At 40.5% G+C, this 21,528-nt stretch overlaps 1 protein-coding gene across 1 annotated transcript; it reads left to right on the top strand.

Moving 5' to 3' along the window:
* Positions 1 to 891: 891 nt before the first annotated feature.
* PRR4 (proline rich 4) lies at positions 892 to 19,910 on the top strand. Its single transcript, XM_073577519.1, has 5 exons — positions 892 to 948; positions 8,963 to 8,985; positions 12,517 to 12,546; positions 13,729 to 13,989; positions 19,685 to 19,910. The coding sequence occupies exons 2-4, from the start codon at positions 8,973 to 8,975 to the stop codon at positions 13,962 to 13,964; spliced, it is 279 nt and encodes a 92-aa protein (XP_073433620.1). The 5' UTR covers positions 892 to 948; positions 8,963 to 8,972; the 3' UTR covers positions 13,965 to 13,989; positions 19,685 to 19,910.
* The last annotated feature ends 1,618 nt before the right edge of the window (positions 19,911 to 21,528 follow it).

Below are 21,528 nucleotides of genomic sequence, written 5' to 3'. Positions count from 1 at the left end.
TCCAATAATCAGATGTACTCGGCCATGCGGGTCAATGGGAAAAAAAATCGGACAGGAACACGGCCCCATAGAATAAAATTGTTCTGAGTGCAATCCAATGTTTTGCTGGATTGCACTCAGACAGAAAATGCGGTTGTCTGCACGAGCCCTTAGGGTGTATTCACACAGAAGTTTTTGACATGGTTCATCAATCCATATCAAAAAAGTCTTCAAAATTTGCTTGCAACAACGTTTCAGTTCATTCAACTGGGAAAACACAACAAATGTGCACAAGTTACATTCCTCCCCATGCATTTTTTAATACATGTTAGAAAAGCCATAACGTTATTTGATTGCAGTATTTGATGAGTTTTTTTCTGCAATGTTTTTGCACTGAAAAAGATTGAAAAAAAAAACCCATCAAAAAAGCCACACTATTCCTAAACAAGAATGCTAAATTGAGACAGAACGATCATATTAACAATTGCTCTTCCCCGTACAGCTTGTATTGGCCATTGTGCCGAAATCCGTCAGTGTAAATGGAATTTTGGGCTGTGTTCACATTGTCACTGCGTAGGGTGATAAAAAGTTTTATTGCAAGAAAGGCTTCCCATTGGAAAAAAAATGTAACTATATGGCTTTTTAATTCATTAGGATAAATTGGGATTAATTTCGAAACAGATCAGTCATAACAGAGATAACAGTAATAAAAGTGTGAACAGAGTTTTATGCAGAGCACAGTCTTGTAAATTGCAACACTGCCTGTCATCCTGTTATCACAGGTACTTTATAGTAGTGACACATGAAGGGGTTGATGAAGTCTATTAGGTGTGCATATTGCGATCTCCATGCCCATTGTGTACCAGGCATGATGCTTGTTTCCACCCAGCCTTTCACAGCTCTATAAGTAGTCCGGCTCTTTCTCAGCAATACGCACACATTCTATTTCTACCAAGGTTTCAGTTCTAGGTAAGTAATTATAAAAAATAAAACAAATTATAAGCAGTTACTAGAATCTAAAATATATTTTATATCCAGCTATCTTAGTTACTACTTTGCAGGAAATTTTTGGAAATGTCAAATCTAGCAACACCTTGATTTCAGATTTTATATTATTGCTAGAAATTTTATTACTATACAATGTGATTTAATGCAAATCTAACTCTCAGCTTTTTCGTATTTAATGGGAATAGGTTTTCTATGCAATCCGCGTGCAGCACGATGTAGAGACAGACACTTAAGCCCCCGTTACACACTGCGATATCGCTAGCAATATCGCTGTAAAGTCCCCGATTTTGTGACGTTGCAGCGATATTGCTAGCGATATTGCTATGTGTGATACTTACCTCCGACCGGCTCCCCCGCTGGTTATCGCTGATCGCGCGAGAAGCTCCTGGATCATTTCTTGTCGGCCGCTTCCTGCTGGGCTTCCTGTGGCGCCGACGAGCGACGCGTGGAGCCGGGCGGGAGGACGCAGCATCGCCGCGTCTGACAGGTAAGTAGCAAGACCCCCGTCCCCAGCGATGTCGCTGGTGAGATCTGCCTGTGTGGCAGCTCACTAGCGACCACCTAGCGATGCACCAGCGATCCTGACCACGTCATATCGCTGGTCGGGATCGCTGGTGCATCGCTAGGTGTAACGGTACCCTTATTCCAGTGATTTATCACTTACAGGGCTGCTTGCTGTCATTTTTAGACAATCACAGTTTTCTCTGTTGCAGATCTAGCAGTTCTCTGAATGTTGAGCTCTCTATAACCCCGCCCACACCACTGATTGGCAGGTTTCTGTGTACACTGTATGTTGACATTAAACTGCCAGTTAGTGAGTGGGGTTATAGAGAGCAGTTGGACTAGAAGGCAGGAGACACCTAGTCTTGGAGTGATAATAATCTCCTGATGATAAAACACTTTTTATTGAAGCAGCCTAATGAGTGTCAAGTCATTGAAATCATGGTCTCTGCCCCTGCATCATGCTGCTCTCAGATTACATAGAAAAACCTACTGACATTTTCTCTTTAAAAAAAATGTAAAGGAGAGTAGTTTTATTCTCATTTATCATATTTGATTTTTCAATTTCTACTTTGTTTCTTTGAAATGTTAACAGCATAGTTTGCTCTGTCTGATTGGATTTTGCATTAGCATTATGACTTTATATGTCAATGTATACTCCTCTTATTTAGCAGGAAAGTTGCTTGTATTTGGCCATTCTTTTCACATAACATTTTGCTTCCAAGTTTTTGCATGATTTTCATTAAAAACATGCAATAATTTAAACTGTAACATGTCGTATTTGTGATTTCATCCCATTGATTGTTTTATACTTTCAATACTGTTGACCTAGTTTTACAAGAAACAGTTCTGGGAAGAGATTCTACCCCAGTTTCTTTAACTCCTTCCCATTAAAGCCAATTTTCATTGTTGCATTTTAATTTTTTTCCAAGAGCCGTAACTATTTTATGTTTCTGTCAATATAGCCATATGAAGGTAGAGGTGTTTCTTACAAAATTAGAATATCATCAAAAAGTTAATTTATTTCAGCTCTTCAATGCAAAAAGTGAAACTCATACTGTATATTATATAGAGTAATTACAGAGTCATCTATTTCTAGTGTTTATTTCTGTTAATGTTGATGATTATGGCTTACAGCCAATGAAAACCCAAAAGTTATTATCTCATTAAATTAGAATAATTAACAAAAAACACCTGCAAAGGCTTCCTAAGCATTTAAATTAAAAAGGTCCCGTAGTCTGTTTCAGTGGCTCCACAATCATGGGGAAGACTGCTGAGTTGACAGATGTCCAGAAGGCAATAGAAAAGATACAGCCAGCAGCACTTCAATATTTGAATGCAAGTTCAGAGTCCAATGACACAATTGGAGAGCAAACCATTAAAAACAGGAAAAGAACAGCATTCCATCCGGGTGATTGAAAAATTTCTAAGACCCATAAGGGTTGAAACGTTGCATTATGGCAGAGTAAAGTTTTCAAGAAATTTTTCAATCACCTGGATGGAATGCTGTTCTTTTCCTGTTTTTAAAGATGTCCAGAAGGCAGTCATTGACACACTCCACAAGGAGAGTAAGCCACAAAAGGTCATTGCGAAAGAAGCTGGCTGTTCACAGAGTGTTGTATTCAAGCATGTTATTGGAAAGTTGAGTGGAAGGAAAAAGTGTGGTAGAAAAAGGTGCACAAGCAACCGGGATAACCGCAGCCTTGAATGGATTGTTAAAAAAAGGTCATGAAAAAATTTGGGTAAGATTCACAAGGAGTGGACTGCTGCTGGAGTCATTGCTTTAAGAGCCACCACACACAGATGTAACCAGGACATGGGCTACAAGTGTCGCATTCTTTGTGTCAAGCCACTTAGACAACGTCAGAAGCGTCTTACCTGGGCCAAGGAGAAAAAGAACTGGACTCTTGCTCAGTGGTCCAAGGTGTTCTTTTCAACAAATGAAAGTAAATTTTGATTTTAATTTGGAAATCAAGGTCCCAGAGTCTGGAGGAAGAGTGGAGAGGCCACAATCCAAGCTGCTTGAAGTCTTGTGTGAAGTTTCCACAATCAGTGATGGTTTGGGGAGCCATGTCATCTGTTGGTGTAGGTCCACTGTATTTTATCAAGCGCAAAGTCAGCGCAGCCTTCTACCAGGAAATTTTAGAGCACTTCTTGCTTCCCAATGCCGACAAGCTTTTTCGAGATGGAAATGTCATTCTCCAGCAGGACTTGGCATCGGTCCATACTGCCAAAAGTACCAATATCTGGTTTACAAACAACAGTATCACTGTGCTTGATTGATCAGCAAACTCGCCTCACCTTAACCCCATAGAGAATCTATGGGATATTGTCAAAATGAAGATGAAACACCAGACCCAACAATGCAGACGAGCTGAAGGCTGCTTTAAAAGCAACCTGGGCTTCCATACCCCCTCAGCAATGCTACAGGCTGATCACCTCCATGCCACGCAGTAATTGATGCCAAAGGAACACCGACCAAGTATTCAGTGTATTTACTGAACATACATTTCAGTAGGCCAACTGTTGTGAGTTCATTCTCTGGTTCACCAGTTGTGAGTTCTCCTTCCAGACTCCCTCTGGTGGTAACAGGAGGTAGTGATGCTGATTTGATCGATGGAGATCTGCCACCTGAGAATGAGGATGACGATTGGACTTAAGACAGCCGACGCCCTATTCAGTTGCTGGTGATTCCTTCTGCTTGTCAGGTCTTGGTTCTCAGCTCTGTTCCAGTCAGCTCAAGCTAAGTTTCTCTGTTAATGTTCACACTTGATTTTATTGGTCTATTCAGCTTTTTGTGGTCAGCCAGCCCCGGCTTGGGCTGTGCTGAATTTCCACTCTTAATTATCTGTATTTGTCAATTTGCTTTTTGTCCCTTATTAGATTGGCCTCTTTTTGCTCTGTCTCAGAATATTTCAGAGTGCTGATATAGTGGTAGAAGTCTAGTGACTTCAGGGTTAATTTTGCTATCAGAAGTGTTGGACATTATTTTTGTAGGGTTTTTTGCAGATTGCAGACAGTGTCTTTCCTTTCCTCTCCTTTCTAGTTAGTTTGGGCCCCATCGTTTGCTCAGCCTATTTTCCTACCTGTGTTTGTGTTTTCATCTTGTTTCACCGTCAATACATGTGTGGGGGCTGTCTATTCCTTTGGGGTCTGCTCTGGGGCAGTTAGTCTTCCCTTTTCTTGCTTTAGGCTTATTTAGTCCTCCAGCCGTGACGAGGCGTCTAGGTTCATCGTAGGCACACTCCACGGCTGCTGCTAGTTGTGTGGTAGGATCAGGGATCTGCAATCTGCATAGTTACCAACCAATCAGGTTTTTCTGAGCTTAGCATGTTTAGGTTTTTTCCTCCTCGGTGACCCATTCATAACAACCAACATTTCGGATTTTAAAATAATTTTTCAAGCTGGTGTTATAAAGTATTCTAATTTATAGATAATGACTTTTGGGTTTTCATTAGCTGTATCAACATTAACAGGAATAAACACTTGAAATAGATCACTCTGTCTGTAATGACAGTATAATATATGAGTTTCACTTTTTGTAATGAAGAACGGAAATAAATTAACTTTTTAATGATATTCTAATTTTGTGATAAGCAACTGTATGTGTTTCGTAGGACAAGTTGCAGTTTTGAATGACATGACACCATTATTTTAACCATATACAGTAATTTACTGATAAACAGAAAATAATTCCAAATAGGGGGAAATTATGAAAAATTGCAGTTATACCAATTTTTTTCTTTTAATTTTTCTAGCGTTTATTGTGTGGTGACTATGATATAGTAATATGATTCTTCAGGTCAGACTACGGCAATACCACATTTCTATAAGTATACATTAATTACAAATTAAAAAATGAAAAATTGGCTTGTGTCGTCATTTTCCGAAATGTAACTTTTTAATTTTCTTGATCTATGGAGTCGAGGGGCTTGCTGTTTATGTTGTAAGTGGGTCGCCCTCACACCCAGGGCTGCGGGGCACTCGGTACCGGGCCGGTCTCTCAGAGGGGATTGTCACAGCAGCGGCGACCCGGTCCGTGGCCCTGGGCGCCCATTGTTAAAGGGGTTGTTTCAGTGTGCTTATGGTGCTAAAAGTTTCTAAGTGATTCGTGACGCCACCTGTGGTGTTTGGCAATGAAGATGTAAGCCGACGCTGCAGACAGATCCTCTGGGACAGATGGTGTGGTGCAGCAGTGATGTTATCGCCCTCCACAGGCAGGGCTGTAGTCCCAGGGCAGAGTAAGTGAAGGGACACGTAGATGGTGTAGTGTCAGGCGCAGAGGGGGTAGCAGTGCTGGACAGGTTGGCGCAGGGAATAAGTGGAGAACACCAGGGCATGTAGTTCCAAAGCTTTACTCACAGTCTGTTGTACAAACAGGTGCCTGCCTCCGTGCATTGTCCTCCGGGTCAGGGACTCAGTCAACCTCCAGGCCAGATGGAATACTCCTTTCCAACACTCCGCCAACATGTGCCTTTCTGAACGTCTCCTCTTATAGTGCCTTTAAGTGAAGTACTCCCTAGTACTGAGTTACACTGGAGTGCCTCCTGTTCGATGTTCTTATGAACTCTACTTGTACGGCAGACAGCTGTAGCCTGCTTCGGGGACTCCTTGTTACTAAGTCCTGGCTCACTATCCAGTTGCTGTTGTGCCCCCAAGTTTTGTGTGGGAATAAAGTGGTCACTACTTCTATTCCTCCGGTGTCTGCTGCAGGACCATTAGTATCCATACAACCTCGGGACTGGGCCCCGGCCTTGCGCTTAGGGTTCTCTTCTCACCCACGTCCTCTGGTCTCTTTTACTCCTCACATTCCGTACTAATCTTTCTTTCTATGGAAGATCAGGCTTTTGGTCTATGTTACTCTATCTCTCTTCCTTTCCCGTGCCAGCAGACCCAGATCACTGGGATCTGCTGCAGCACTTCCATCCATCTATCCCTCTCTCCGGGGATCTTCTTCCCTCCAACTCCATAACCAACTGACTTCTAATCCTCAACTCTTCCCACTCCTTGTCATGTAAACTAACTCCACCCACCTCCTAGCACGTTTCGTGTTCCAAGCAGGGAGCCACCAATGGGTGCTTTGCTATACTCCAAGCAGGGAGCCGCCGAAGGTGCTTTGCTACACTACTTTGTGGTGTGGGGTGCAGGTGTTGGAGCGTGGTCAGGTGTCTCCACCCTACCTGGATGGTGGGGCACCACACCTCAGGAGGAGGTGCAGTACCTCTGTGGCGACTGAGCCTCAGGGGCGCCACATAAGCCTTTTATTGGTATCATTTTGGTGTATATCCAATATTATGATCACTTTTTATTCCATTTTATTTGGTGATGCGCAATGAACAAAAATCAACAATTTGTCATTTGCCGTATAGGTTAAATTTATTTTAATAAATCAAATTTTTTTTGGAGTGCTATCATATCATGCATATTTATTTAGTTTTTTTTATCTTTATTTTTAAATTGGGAAAAGAAGAATGATTCAAACTTTTCTCATTTTATTTGTTTTAATATTTATTAAAAACTTTGTTTTATTGATTTTCCCTTTTTTCTCTTAGGCCCCCTAGAAAACTTGAACTATATACTTGTACTATATACTGCAATGCTACATTTATGTAATTAATTAAATTATCTCATATGAAGCCACAGGCTGGGCTTTATAAATTACAAAGATAGTGGTAATGGGGGCCTTCAGTAGTCCACAGCTGTCATGGTAACTCATCGGCACCCCACAATCTTGTCACACACGGGACAAAATTATTTAAATGCCGCTGTCGTAGATTGACTGCAGGATTTAAATGGTTAAACAGCTAAGATCTGAGTTAACTCCAGTTGCTGCTGTTAGAGGCAGGTGCTGGCTGTACAAGGCAGTTGACATCCAGTATGAATTGGACAGGCTCAGCGCCTGATCCCGCTCCATGCACCTGCACCCAACGCAGAACACACATATATATCCTACATCGTGAAGAGGTTAAAGGAGTTGTTGAGAACTTAAATATCGATGACCTTTGCTCAGAATAGCTCATCAATATAAGATTTGTGGGGGCATTCACACTTATCAGCTGTTTGTAGCTCCTTGAATGTAATCAGTGTACAGAGCAGCACTGCTCCATACTCTGTGTAGTGGCCGGTACTCAGCTCAGATCTCATTCGCTTTACATCTGGCCACCACGGGAGATGATCGACTGGGGTACTGGGTGTCACACAACCCCCAACATATTCATGACCTAAGGAGCAGACGCAGACATAAGTGGGACTCTATGCAAAAACATTATATGGGCCCTTTGCAGTCCAATAGCTCATCATATTGCACAATTACACCTGCCTTCGGCCTTCAAGGTTGTAGTGCGCCCCTGACCTCTTGGACCCCTGTGTGACTGCACAGGTTGCACCAATAGTATGTCCAACCATGGATGACCTATTCTAAGGCTAGCTCCTCACGGTCTAAGTACTGGTCAACCTTTTAAAGAAAACCACTCTTTTAGCTGCTGTTTATATGCTCTGGTTATGGCATGACTTGGAGTTACACCATTACACCCAATTACATAACAAACCCTTACTCAAGTTTTCACAGATAAACATAACACAATTGTATATACAGTACAATAAGTGCAAGCCATTAAACTGTACTATGTGCATTTAAGAACCGTTGATTATATTTTATGATAATGTACGGTATAAATAGTGATGATTCATCTGTGTAGGTGTGGAATTTCTAGTACAGTCATCTTATCTTATGCACACTACCCTGTCCTGTTAACCATGTGTTTCTGATGTGCCCTTCAAATACCCAGTTAACCATGCACAAAACGATGAAGAATAAATGCAGACATGTGCAATGAACATGTGACTTCAGGCCCGAATATACATTATACTAAAGTCTGCCAAACTGAACGTCACGGTTGACTGACAGTCTAATGTGTATGGGAGCCTCCAGACTCTCTTCCGACAGACTACGTTGGGGGCGAAGGATTTCAACGACTGATCCTTCTGCTTGGCGTGGGGATAACCCGCTGCCAGAGGCATTGGCCCTCTCGTAGACAATACAGCAGGATGCAGCCAGTGCGGTTATAGGAAGTTTTGCCCCCAACAGTTCTCCCCCAGCAATTTGCCACCTGCAGTTCGCCCCCAGATACAATTCACCCCCGCACATTTCGCCCCATCATTTCACAAACATCCGGGGGCGAACTGCTGGGGGCGAAACATCCGTCGGCGCACTGCTGGGGGCGAAATGGGCGAACTGCTGGTGGCGAAATGTGCGGTGGCGAAACATCCTGGGGGCCAAATGCTGGGGGCGAACTGTTGGGGGCGAACTGCTGGAGGCAAAACATCCAAATCCCGGCCTGTACATGGGGGAGTTGAGAGAGATGGCTGTCGGGAGAACTGTTGTTTGTCTGACAACTATCTAGTGTGTTTGGCCAGGTTCACTCATAACAAAAGTACATTCAAATAAATTAATAAAGTGTCTTTTTTGTTACAGGTGCTTCACCATGTCTTCTTACGGTATGTGACGTAGTTTAAGACCTTCTGACCTCCCACATATTCTCCTGTCTATAAAACCTTTGAAACTCCATCTTTTTATATTATTTGATGCATTTGTTCTTCAATTTATGGATTAAACTATTAAAGAGAATTCACTTGTCAATCCCAAATTTTAAGATAAATTAGTGCTTATGTGATCAGAGTACCAAGTCATTGGGTTTCTATAATACTTATATTTTCCATAAAGTATAAATTCAGATATTTTCTTCATCTAATAAGTAGAAGAATACCATTTTATTGTGGAATTGCTGCTTGTAGCAAATGCATACCCTTGAACACAATCTTTTTTAATTTTAATGCATTCATATATCCTTACAGCAATCTGATGCAAGTTTTCGAACCCAGGGGTGGGGAACCTTAGGCCCACAGGCCATTTACGATCCACAATGACCTTTTATTCCGGGGACCACAGTTCAGTACTGAATTCTGAGGCTTGTGCAATGAAAGATTACACCCTGACACCAGTGCCAGCATCATGAAGTACTTTGTGGGCAGAGTTAGAGCCCAATTTGTACGGCCCCCGAAGGATGGTATAAATATCCAAGTGGCCCTTTCCAGAAAAATGGTTCACCACCCTTGTCCTAACCGTTGCATAGATATAAGAATCTACCTCTTTTTAATAATCCTCTATTCTCAAGAACAGAGGGATTGTTTTTTATTTTAAAGTGTTTAGCTCATTTGTCTAGTTTACCAGCCACCCTGCAGTCTCACAATAGCTGGTTAACTCGCTAGCAAGGGCACCGGGCAAACGTCGGCTGTCAGAGCCAACGTCGCTGTGCAACCTTAGCCTTAATCTTTGCAATGCAAAGGGTAAAATCTACAGTACATCCAAAGCATTTACCAAGTGGACATTCCCTATCATTAAGTTCCCTCAATGAGTATTTGGTGCATTTTTAACGCTGCATATTTTCATGCACAAAAAGTGCAGAGTATAAGACTACGTTCCCACGAAGAGCTTTTGGTGAGTATTTTGTCGCTGCATATTTTTGCTGCTTCATGGATGGGATTCATAGAGCTCTCATGTCCACTGTGTTTTTATTTTACTGAGCGTAAACTGACCTGTGGTGCCTGTTAGAAATCTGCAACATGTCAATTCTATGGCAGCAAATATGCGTTTAAGGTTTCGCTCACACTTGTGTATAAATTGTGTATAAATCAGTTGAGTGTAATCCGATAAAAAAAAAAATTGGATTGCACTCAGACCAATGTCATTCAATGAGGCAGTGCATATCTGAGACTACGTCAAGGTCACCTGGTACTAATATAATAATAAGTAGAAAAATTAACTAAGCTGTAATTTGGCTGTATGACTTAAAATGCCACCACAAGTGTTTCGCTTGTGTACCTCAAACTCAAGATCTCCTGTTTTCTAGACAGGGGCTTTAACAAATTATGCCATAGCACCAGGTGATAAAAGCTAAGGCTGGTTTCACACTTGCGTTTTTTTGCACTGGATTTTAGCGCTAAAAAACGCATGCGTTTTTTTCCCTATATTTTGCATGGGACGCGCTTATGTGCGCATACACATGCGTTTGTATGCGTTTTTCCGCGCATGCGTTTTTTTGTGGTGTGCGCCTGGGCGCACAAAATGCATCCTGTTGCATTTTTTGGGCGTCCGACTTGCCTCAAAAAAACGCATGCGCGCGCAATGCGTTTTTTTTTACAGCAAGACACCCATTATAATTCTATGGGTGCGCATATGTGCGCATTGCCACGCTCATGTATGCGTTTTTTTGCGCATGCGTTTTTTTGATGGCCATTAGTTAGACAATGGAATTTAGGGGTTTGGGTTATAGTTAGGGTTAGTTAAGGGGGTTTAGGGTTAGGGTTAGGGCTTGGGTTAGGGTTAGTATGGTTTGGTTAAGGGTTAGGGTTTAGGGTTAGCTAGGGTTTAGGGTCAGGGTTTGGGTAGGGTTTGGTTAAGGGTTAGGGTTAGGGCTAGTCTGGTTTGGTTAAGGGTTAGGGTTAGGGTCAGGGTTAGGGTATGGTTTGGTTAAGGGTTAGGGTCAGGGTTAGGGTTAGTAAAGTCATGGTTTGGGTTAGTGTGAGGGGCCAACTAATGTTGGAAAAAAACGCAAATGCGGTAAAAACACTAAAAACGCATACAAACGCATAAAAACGCTGCGTTTTTTTCATGCATGCTCATAAAAATGCTTGAAAAAAACGCAGCATTTGTATGCGTTTGTATGCGTTTTTTCCATGTTTTTTTTTTAGGGAAGAACGCGCTGCAAAAAAAAGCAAGTGTGAAAGTAGTCTAAGCCACAGCACCAGGTACGCGCTGCCTGAGGAAGCAAAGCGAAACACGTGTCATGGCATTTCAATTTATACAGCTGCATAATGGGTTACTTCATTTTTCTACTCATTACTAATCAAGTATTTTTACTCTCTGGTCTTTGTTATTTCATTTAAATCATAATGTTTCATTGCACGCTTCTACATATTTTCAAAACGTTGTCATGTTCGTTGTCATGTCACTCCTGCACGGTGGCTCAGTGGTTAGCACCAAGGACAACATCTGCAAGGAGTTTGTATGTTCTCCCCGTGTTTGCGTGGGTTTCCTCCGGGTACTCCGGTTTCCTCCCACACTCCAAAGACATACTGATAGGGAATTTAGATTGTGAGCCCCATCGGGGACAGTGATGAAAATGTGTGCAAACTGTAAAGCGCTGCGGAATATGTAAGCGCTATATAAAAATAAAGATTATTATTATTATTATTATGTTCAGTTATGAAATGCGCTATTTCTTAATGACTTTGATCTCCTGAATTCAAATCTGACTATGAAAATATTTAGCTGGCTCTTGTTTCTATAATATCAAAGAGTTTTTTCCTTTTATTGCTATATATAATTAATGCACAAACGTTTCAGCACTTTGAAACATTATTATTTCTGCAAATATAAAGATCCAGAATATTTTGTTATGCCACTTGTCTGATATTTATTTAGAGGAAACGTAGCAACAATTCAAAGAACTAAAACGTGTCTGCTATTGTGATTTATAAACAGTTACATAAATTACACACAAAAAAATTGGTCGTCATTCAGTGACAACTCATTTCTGCTTGTCTCTTGTACTCCTGCATCAGATCATCTCTTACAGTTACAGTTGTCAACAGTAATCTGCAAGCATTGATGGATTCCATTTTCCTTGATATATTTTCTCCATAGCCTCAATATTGTGGTGAAATCTCTCACCGTGCTCGTCGCTCACTGGTCCCCAGTTTGGAGGAAAAAAGTTTAAATGCGAATGTTAGAAATTAATATTTAAGGACATTTTACAGCCAAGATCTTTATATGTTTTGAGGAGATTTTCCATCAACTGTAACAATATTTATTTCAGATAGAAGCAAAATTCAATAGATAGTGTGTCCTTTTCCAACTACTGGATGTGCTCAAAATAAACCTTATAGTAAACCTGTACATTTGCATATGGATATAATAAAAGTGTTAGTTATAGTTGAATAAATATATGTATTTTTTTTCTTTTTAAGGTTATCCCAATAACAACCAGCCGAATCATGGTTAGTATTAAGAGTATTATGACATCATCTGACAGTTTTTCTAATCTTAGATTTGCCTTTTGAATATAAATCATATTGCAAACTCCTACAATCACTCCAGGAACAGCACCATAATACAGATTATGAAGAATCCTAATAAGAGCAAATATAAACTAGCTGTTTTATGCCTGCAATAGTGGACTTTATAAATGATGTTTCTGAATGGAAGCACATGAATCTTAAATGGTTATCCCGATCAAGTACATTTAGGTTATGTCATAAGTGTATAAGGCTGGGGCTACAACACCTGCCACACGGCTACATTTTACAAGATGTCGCTGCAACAACATGGTACAATACAAATGAGTGGGGTCACAATGCGACAAGCAAGTTGTAAAATATCTGAACATCTTGTTACTTGCTTGTCACTGTACTCTCGAGGTAGCATTGTTACACCAGTCACTTGTATTGCGCTGTGAAGTAGCAGAGACACCTAGCGTACTTTGATCACATACTGTACATGACAAATGTCAAAACCAAAGTCGCTGTATAGTCCTAGCCTTTTATATATTGATCCCATTCCTGAAAGCTAGCCCTGTCTCACAGCGCTGTCAGAGCAGAGGTATATACATATCTAAACATTTAAACAATTTTTTTTCTCAGCATGTGTTATTTGAACGTTGCATTTATATTTGGAGCAACTAAGAGTTTTATAAAGGATAATGCAAACCAAACCTCCAGTACTGTCAAACTATCCATCCCTACCTAGCTATGTGGTATAACATGGTGTCCAACTTATAGGCTCCGATTCATCAGTACTCCAGTCTTGATGAAGTGTGCGCTGGAGTAACATGTGCTAAAGTCGTAAAAAGTCGTACATCTTACAGCTGCCGTGCACCACAACTGCTTTTTGTGTGTAAATTATGATGAATTTTTCAGGTACGTATGGACACCTTGGCCCACACTTCCATAAAGTTTGAGGAGCTGGTCAGGACTGGCATAAAGATGCCAAAAGTCATAACACTTTTGTGTAACTTTAAGTCCTGGAAAAATTTTTATGACATTTCAAGCAGTTGTATGCCATAAAACTGGAGCAGATTTCTTGATGAATCAAGGTCTTAGTGTAATAAGTGATGCATATTATAGCTGTGATTCTAGCAATAATCTATTGTTTATGATCAAACTGTAATATTCATCTTACAGGGAACTATCCAGTGAATCACCCCCAACCCAACTATAATAATGGACATTACCAACCACCTCCTCCCCGTCATGGACATTACCAACCACCTCCTCCCCGTCATGGACATTACCAACCATCTCCTCCCCGTCATGGACATTACCAACCACCTCCTCCCAACCGGAACAATGTTTCTCATCCTCCTAATTATAATGGCCATTCCAGGCCCAGCCGGTCTAATGGATACCATGGATACTAGCCTGCAAGACTTTGACAAAGCAATGGTGGGTTTAAATGCATCAAGCTCTCAGTTATCACAGCAAAGCCAATGGTATATATCTGTAGTAAGGTTTAAACTTTGCTATTATAATTCCAAATAAATTCCTCTTACACATCTACACCTTAACTGCTTAATGACCTATTTACATTTTATGTGCGGCAGATGCCGGTCGAGTTACATAGCCAGCATCTGCCTGTAACAGCAGTGACTGGAGTAAACTCTGATCATTGCTGTTAACCATTTAGATACCACTGTTAATCACTGACAGCAGCATTTTAAAAGCACAATTGCGAGTGTACTCCCACCGGCCCCACCATAATGCAACAATGGAGAGCCAATGAGTTAATCTGGCCTGCTAAAGTCTCCTGTCACTGCCATCTTAGTCCTCTTATGATGATTAGCTGGAGATTGGCTGAGGTTTGGCCAGGAAAAATGATTTGCATTGAATTTATGTATATTTTTAGAGTATGATGTCTGTTCAGAACACAGAACATTATTAGCACATCTAAAAAGAAATAAAGGAATTCTATTCACCTGACCCTCACCTGTCTCATGGCACAATGCACCCAGTCATGTTCTTTGGTCCATGTACCTGTGCGGTTAATAAAGATGGCCCCGTGAAAATCGCACTGGGGACCAAACTGAAAAGACGTTATGTTTACGTGAGTGTGCATACAGTGTATATATATATATATATATATATATATATACACTGGGTGCAGAATTATTAGGCAAATGAGTATTTTGATAACCTCATCCTTTTTATACATGTTATCCTACTCCAAGCTGTATAGGCTTGAAAACCAACTGCCAATTATGTAAATCAGGTGATTTGTATCTCTGTAATGAGGAGGGGTGTGGTCTAATGACATCAAGACCCTATATAAGGTGTGCTTAATTATTAGGCAACTTCCTTTCCTTCAGCAAAATGGGTCAGAAGAGAGATTTGACGGACTCTGAAAAGTCAAAAATTGTGAGATGTCTTGCAGAGGGATGCAGCAGTCTTGAAATTGCCAAACTTTTGAAGCGTGATCACCAAACAATCAAGCGTTTCATGGCAAATAGCCAACAGGGTCGCAAGAAGCGTGTTGATAAAAAAAGGCGCAAAATAACTGCCCATGAATTGAGGAAAATCAAGCATGAAGCTGCCAAGATGCCATTTTCCACCAGTTTTGCCATATTTCAGAGCTGTAACGTTACTGGAGTATCAAAAAGCTCAAGGTGTGCCATACTCAGGGCCATAGCCAAGGTAAGGAAGGCTGAAAAACGATCACCTTTCAACAATAAACATAAGATAAAACGTCAAGACTGGGCCAAGAAATATCTTAAGACTGATTTTTCTAAGGTTTTATGGACTGATGAAATGAGAGTGACTCTTGATTGGCCAGATGGATGGGCCCGAGGCTGGATCAGTAAAGGGCAGAGAGCTCCACTCCGACTCAGATGCCAGCAAGGTGGAGGTGGGGTACTGGTATGGGCTGGTATCATCAAAGATGAACTTGTGGGACCTTTTCGGGTTGAGGATGGAGTTAAGCTCTACTCCCAGACCTACTGGCAGTTTCTGGAACACTCCTTCTTCAAGCAGTGGTACAGGAAGAAGTCAGTATCGTTCAAGAAAAACATGATTTTCATGCAGGACAATGCTCCATCCCATGCATCCAAATACTCCACAGCGTGGCTGCCCAGTAAAGGTCTAAAAGAAGAAAAAATAATGACATGGCCCCCTTGTTCACCTCATCTGTGTAATGTCACGTGTGACTGGATACACTGCCTCCAGCAGGGCGAATTTCTATAACACCCATGAACCTGGATACACTTGCCTCCAGCAAGGTGAATTTAGACAGAGTTAAGGGAAACTCCGGGGAAACCGTTACAATGGAGGGCCCTGCAATAGGGAACGGGGATGTGGAGAGCTTCTGCACTCCCCTGAGTCAGTGTCCCTACACTCCTGACGATCCCTAGGCAGGTTCCACACCTGGCGACGAGCTGCATACCTCAAATCCCTAGTTCGTCCTGCACCTATCCCTTACTAGTGAATTGGACGGTGCAGAAACTAATCCCACCACTGCACTAATACACACACAAGGAAAGTCACAAACAGGGAAAAACACCACTTAGCTTTGCTCTGTTGCTATTGCTCCCAGCAACAGAGTACAACACCAAAGTTCAGCTTCACCCCTGAAGCTCGACACCTGAATTCATCTTCCGCCTGAAGCAATTACACCAGAGCTCCCCTGAACTGCAAGGAACTCCTATCTGTCATTCCTTCACCAGACTTGGTTGGAAATGAGCAATATCACCAGCAGTGAGTGAGACCACCTGCTACTCCTTTATAGGTAGCAGCCATGGAATCACACCTGCTTCATTATCATGTGCAATAACACTAGCGGCCACCGGGGGCAACTAAACTTAAGTAACCAGAGTGCAATGACGCTAATGGCCACCGGGGGCAAAACTAGAACTAAAACAACCACAGTGTAATGACCCTAATGACCACCAGGGGGGGGCAAAACTAACTTTAAGCAAACAGCTTAAAGCAAAAAAAAAGGTTACTTGTGCATAATCTGTCATAATCTAACCTAGATCATGACAATCTGAACCCCATAGAGAACCTGTGGTCCCTCATAAAATGTGAGATCTACAGGGAGGGAAAACAGTACACCTCTCCGAACACTGTCTGGGAGGCTGTGGTGGCTGCTACACGCAATGTTGATCGTAAACAGATCAAGCAACTGACAGAATCCATGGATGGAAGGCTTTTGAGTGTCATCGTAAAGAAAGGTGGCTATATTGGTCACTGATTTTTTTTTTGCTTTTTTTTGAATGTCAGAAATGTTTATTTCTAAATTTTGCGTTGCTCTATTGGTTTACCTGGTGAAAATAAACAAGTAAGATGGGTATATATTTGGTTTTTTTTAAGTTGCCTAATAATTCTGCACAGTAATCGTTACCTGCACAAACAGATATCCTCCTAAGATAACCAAATCTAAAAAAAACCCACTCCAACTTCCAAAAATATTAAGCTTTGATATCTATGAGTCTTTTGGGTTGATTGAGAACATAGTTGTTTTTCAATAATAAAAAGAATCCTCTCAAATACAACTTGCCTAATAATTCTGCACATGGTGTATATACGCAAACAAAGACATATATATACAGTACAGACCAAATGTTTGGACCACCTTCTCATTCAAAGAGTTTTCTTTATTTTCATGGCTACGAAAATTGTAGATTCACTCTGAAGGCATCAAAACTATGAATTAACACATGTGGAATTATATAATTAGCAAAAAAGTGTGAAACAACTGAAAATACTGTATGTCTTACTGTATATTCTAGGTTCTTCAAAGTAGCCACCTTTTGCTTTGATTACTGCTTTGCACACTATTGGCATTCTCTTGATGAGCTTCAAGAGGTAATCACCGGAAATGGTTTTCACTTCACAGGTGTGCCCTCTCAGGTTTAATAAGTGGGATTTCTTGCCTTATAAATGGGGTTGGGACCATCAGTTGTGTTGTGCAGAAGTCTGGAGGATACACAGCTGATAGTCCTACTGAATAGACTGTTAGATTTTGTATTATGGTAAGAAAAAAGAAGCTAAGTAAAGAAAAATGAGTGGCCATCATTACTTTAAGAAATGAAGGTCAGTCAGTCCAAAAAATTGGGAAAACTTTGAAAGTGTCTCCAAGTGCAGTGGCAAAAACCATCAAGCACTACAAAGAAACTGGCTCACATGAGGACCGCCCCAGGAAAGGAAGACCAAGAGTCACCTCTGCTGCGGAAGATAAGTTCATCCGAGTCACCAGCCTCAGAAATCGCAGGTTAACAGCAGCTCAGATTAGAGACCAGGTCAATGCCACACACAGTTCTAGCAGCAGACACATCTCTACAACAACTGTTAAGAGGAGACTTTGTGCAGCAGGCCTTCATGGTAAAATAGCTGCTAGGAAACCACTGCTAAGGACAGGCAACAAGCAGAAGAGACTTGTTTGGGCTAAAGAACACAAGGAATGGACATTAAACCAGTGTAAATCTGTGCTTTGGTCTGATGAGTCCAAATTTGAGAACTTTGGTTCCAACAACCGTGTCTTTGTGCGATGCAGGAAAGGTGAACGGATGGACTCTACATGCCTGGTTCCCACCGTGAAGCATGGAGGAGGAGGTGTGATGGTGTGGGGGTGCTTTGCTAGTGACACTGCTGGGGATTTATTCAAAATTGAAGGCATACTGAACCAGCATGGCTACCACAGCATCTTGCAGCAGCATGCTATTCCATCCGGTTTGCGTTTAGTTGGACCATCATTTATTTTTCAACAGGACAATGACCCCATACACACCTCCAGGCTGTGTAAGGGCTATTTGACCAAGAAGGAGAGTGATGGGGTGCTACGCCAGATGACCTGGCCTCCACAGTCACCAGACCTGAACCCAATCGAGATGGTTTGGGGTGAGCTGGACCGCAGAGTGAAGGCAAAAATGCCAACAAGTGCTAAGCATCTCTGGGAACTCCTTCAAGACTGTTGGAAGACCATTTCTAGTGACTACCTCTTGAAGCTCATCAAGATAATGCCAAGAGTGTGCAAAGCAGTAATCAAAGCAAAAGGTGGCTACTTTGAAGAACCTAGAATATAAGACATATTTTCAGTTGTTTCACACTTTTTTGTTAATTATATAATTCCACATGTGTGGAATTATATGTGTTTCCCCTGTTTTTGCTGGTAAGCGCTTGTGTGATTTTTTGTTTTTTTATAATTCCACATGTGTTAATTCATAGTTTTGATGCCTTCAAAGTGAATCTACAATTTTCATAGTCATGAAAATAAAGAAAACTCTTTGAATGAGAAGGTGTGTGCAAACTTTTGGTCTGTACTATATATATATATATATATATATATATATATACCCTGCAGCCAATCAGCAGCCACAATTGAGCTGTTGTTCATTCACTTCCTGCTGCAACATTAGCGACCACTGATTGTTATGTGCCGTGAGCTCTGCAGCTAATCAGTGGTAATGTTGGGCTCCACCACTGGAATGGTGTTGGTACAGGTGGTGGGTGTAGGGTATTTTTTATCTAAGGGATAAGGTTTCTCCTTGTGGAGAGTGACATGCCATCTCTGACATGCCAGTATGAGGAGACTTAAACGCCTTGCATGCTCATCTGGGAAATTAAATATGCAAATTGTCTCTTCAGAGAGGAAACGGACTTGAACTCTAATGCCACTTATAGGAAGTAGCAATCCTACAAGCCATTATTGCTAAGTTGATAATGATTTGTAGGATTGCTCCTTCCAATAGGTGGCATTAGAGTTCAAGTCCTCTTCCTCTTAAGAGACAATTTGCGTTGGGCATTTTTATGTTACAATTGGGAATATAATATTTTAGAAAGGGTCGTCCTAGCAGTAGGCAATCCCTTTAACTTGTCCCCAGCCCTTTATAATCTACAAAATGGTGCCTGACTGGACAATCCAATAAATATCAATGTTGCTAAGGCCTAATTTATGAGTTCACATGTAATGCTATATGCTCAGAAGAGTCCTAATGTGAGTCAAAGCAGCTTTTCATATAATCATTTTTTATTTTAATAATTTGAGATCATGTTTTTTCACAATCCTATCTTCTATAAAAGAAATTTCTGGGATTACTCAACAAGTAGTTCATATATTATATCAACTCACTTTTATTTTTCTCTGTTTTAGATCTTGCACCTCCATGAATCTTCATAGTTTAAAGAAAAAAATATTTGATTTTCTGCACAAATTTCCTTTCTATAACAATGTTAATGCATTTGCATTGTTTCTTATCATTTTACAACACCTGTGTCACTTGCAGTAAGCAAAATTAATTGTCATTTGCTTTGCCTATCCGGAAGCTTAAAGTGTTTTGCATACTGTAATTTATGGAAATAAAGCTTGTCAGACTGTCCATGCTCAGTGACTTTATATCATGTAATGAGCTCTTGCTAGTTACAATTCAGTTTTATTCTTTTTATATTTCATTCAAACAATAAAGAAACTTTCCTGTCTATAATAATAATCATACAACTATGAAGAGAGAGAGAGAGAGAGAGACAATCTTTACTTGGGGTCTATTCACACATAGTCACTTTTTATATGCCCTTTTAAGCTAGGTTTCCATGATGAGCTATCGGTAAGTTTTTTATGTTGCAGATTTTCTGCACCATTTATGCATCTATTAAGTAAATTAAGTTGCTTTCATTTTTTTTCCGAAAATGCACTGAATAAAAAAACTCACCAAAAAATCATAGTTTAAATGTATCCTTTACCCACTCTTGATTTTGACTTACAAATACTAAGGTAAAAAAACTAAAAAAATACTCAACGTGTGCATGTGACCTAACAGTATCTTACTTGCATTTTTTTACCCATTCACTTTAATGGATGAAAAACACTGCAAAAACACTGAAAGAATAGATACGCTGCATCGTGGAAAAGATGTAGCAAAGTTAAAAAACTGTACATAAAAAAAGTAAGAAAAAGATTGACGATTCAGACATCTTATTGATTATGCTGCTACTGTAAAATGTGGCACATTTTACGCACAAAATACGCTACGCAAAAATCCTAGCAAAAACAAAAATGGTGTAAAAAGCCACGCACAAACAAACCCTAAGATCATTCTTTAAAGGGAATCTGTCACCCCCATGATGCTTTTAAGTTATTACTATGGGAATACAGGTAATAGAATGGTTAAACCAGTCTTACCTGTGTGCCTCATAACCGCGGTCTACATGTTGAGAAATACACTTTTAATGTTTTATATTAATGATTTCTTCCAGGCTCCGTGGCGTAAGGTGCCTGGAAGAAATTCTTGCCTCCCTCATTAAAATACCACACCCCTCCCATTATTGTCCCACTGACCTGCGATGTGCAGTTGTGGCGCTGTAATTCTGCACATGCGCAGTGCACTTGCACTTATTTCATGCAATAAAATGCAAATCATTTATGTAAAAAATCATGCAATGTGATTTTCTGGATTTCTTCTTAGGATTCTGTCTCTCATACTTGAAGTGTATCTAAAGTAAAAATTACAGACCTCGCCAATCTGTTGTAAGTGGGAAAACTTGGAAAATTGACAGTGTATCAAATACTTGTTTTCCCCACTGTATATATATATGTGTATATATATATATATATATATATATAACGATCACTGACAACTTCATAATAACAAGAGGTATTACTAGCTGCCACCGCCAATCGTTTATACAGACTGATTGGACACCCGTTACAAGTAGCGTATGGCTTCAGGGGTGCAGTTTATAGAGCAAGAAAAACAGAGCTATTTTACTTCATATATTTAATCCAGAAAGGTGGTAGGCAGTGCTTACAAAAGTATATAAAAGATGTTATAAAGTGGGATCAAACAATATAGTATATACAATTACATAAAATAAAAAGTAATTGTGAAAGAGAAGTACTAAACCTGATGTTGCAGCAATGGCTCTTATCTTTGCGGAGGGAAGTGCTTTGATTGGTAAAATTAAACACTCTCACAGAGAAATGTGTCTTCTAGAAATGAA

The sequence above is a fragment of the Dendrobates tinctorius genome, unplaced genomic scaffold (genome assembly GCF_039654945.1).
Source record: "Dendrobates tinctorius isolate UK_male_01 unplaced genomic scaffold, ASM3965494v1 ptg000056l, whole genome shotgun sequence".
In the NCBI taxonomy this organism is placed as follows: Eukaryota; Metazoa; Chordata; class Amphibia; order Anura; family Dendrobatidae; genus Dendrobates; species Dendrobates tinctorius.
Note: the sequence above shows the minus strand (reverse complement) of the source record. Positions and strands in the feature narration are given on the sequence as shown.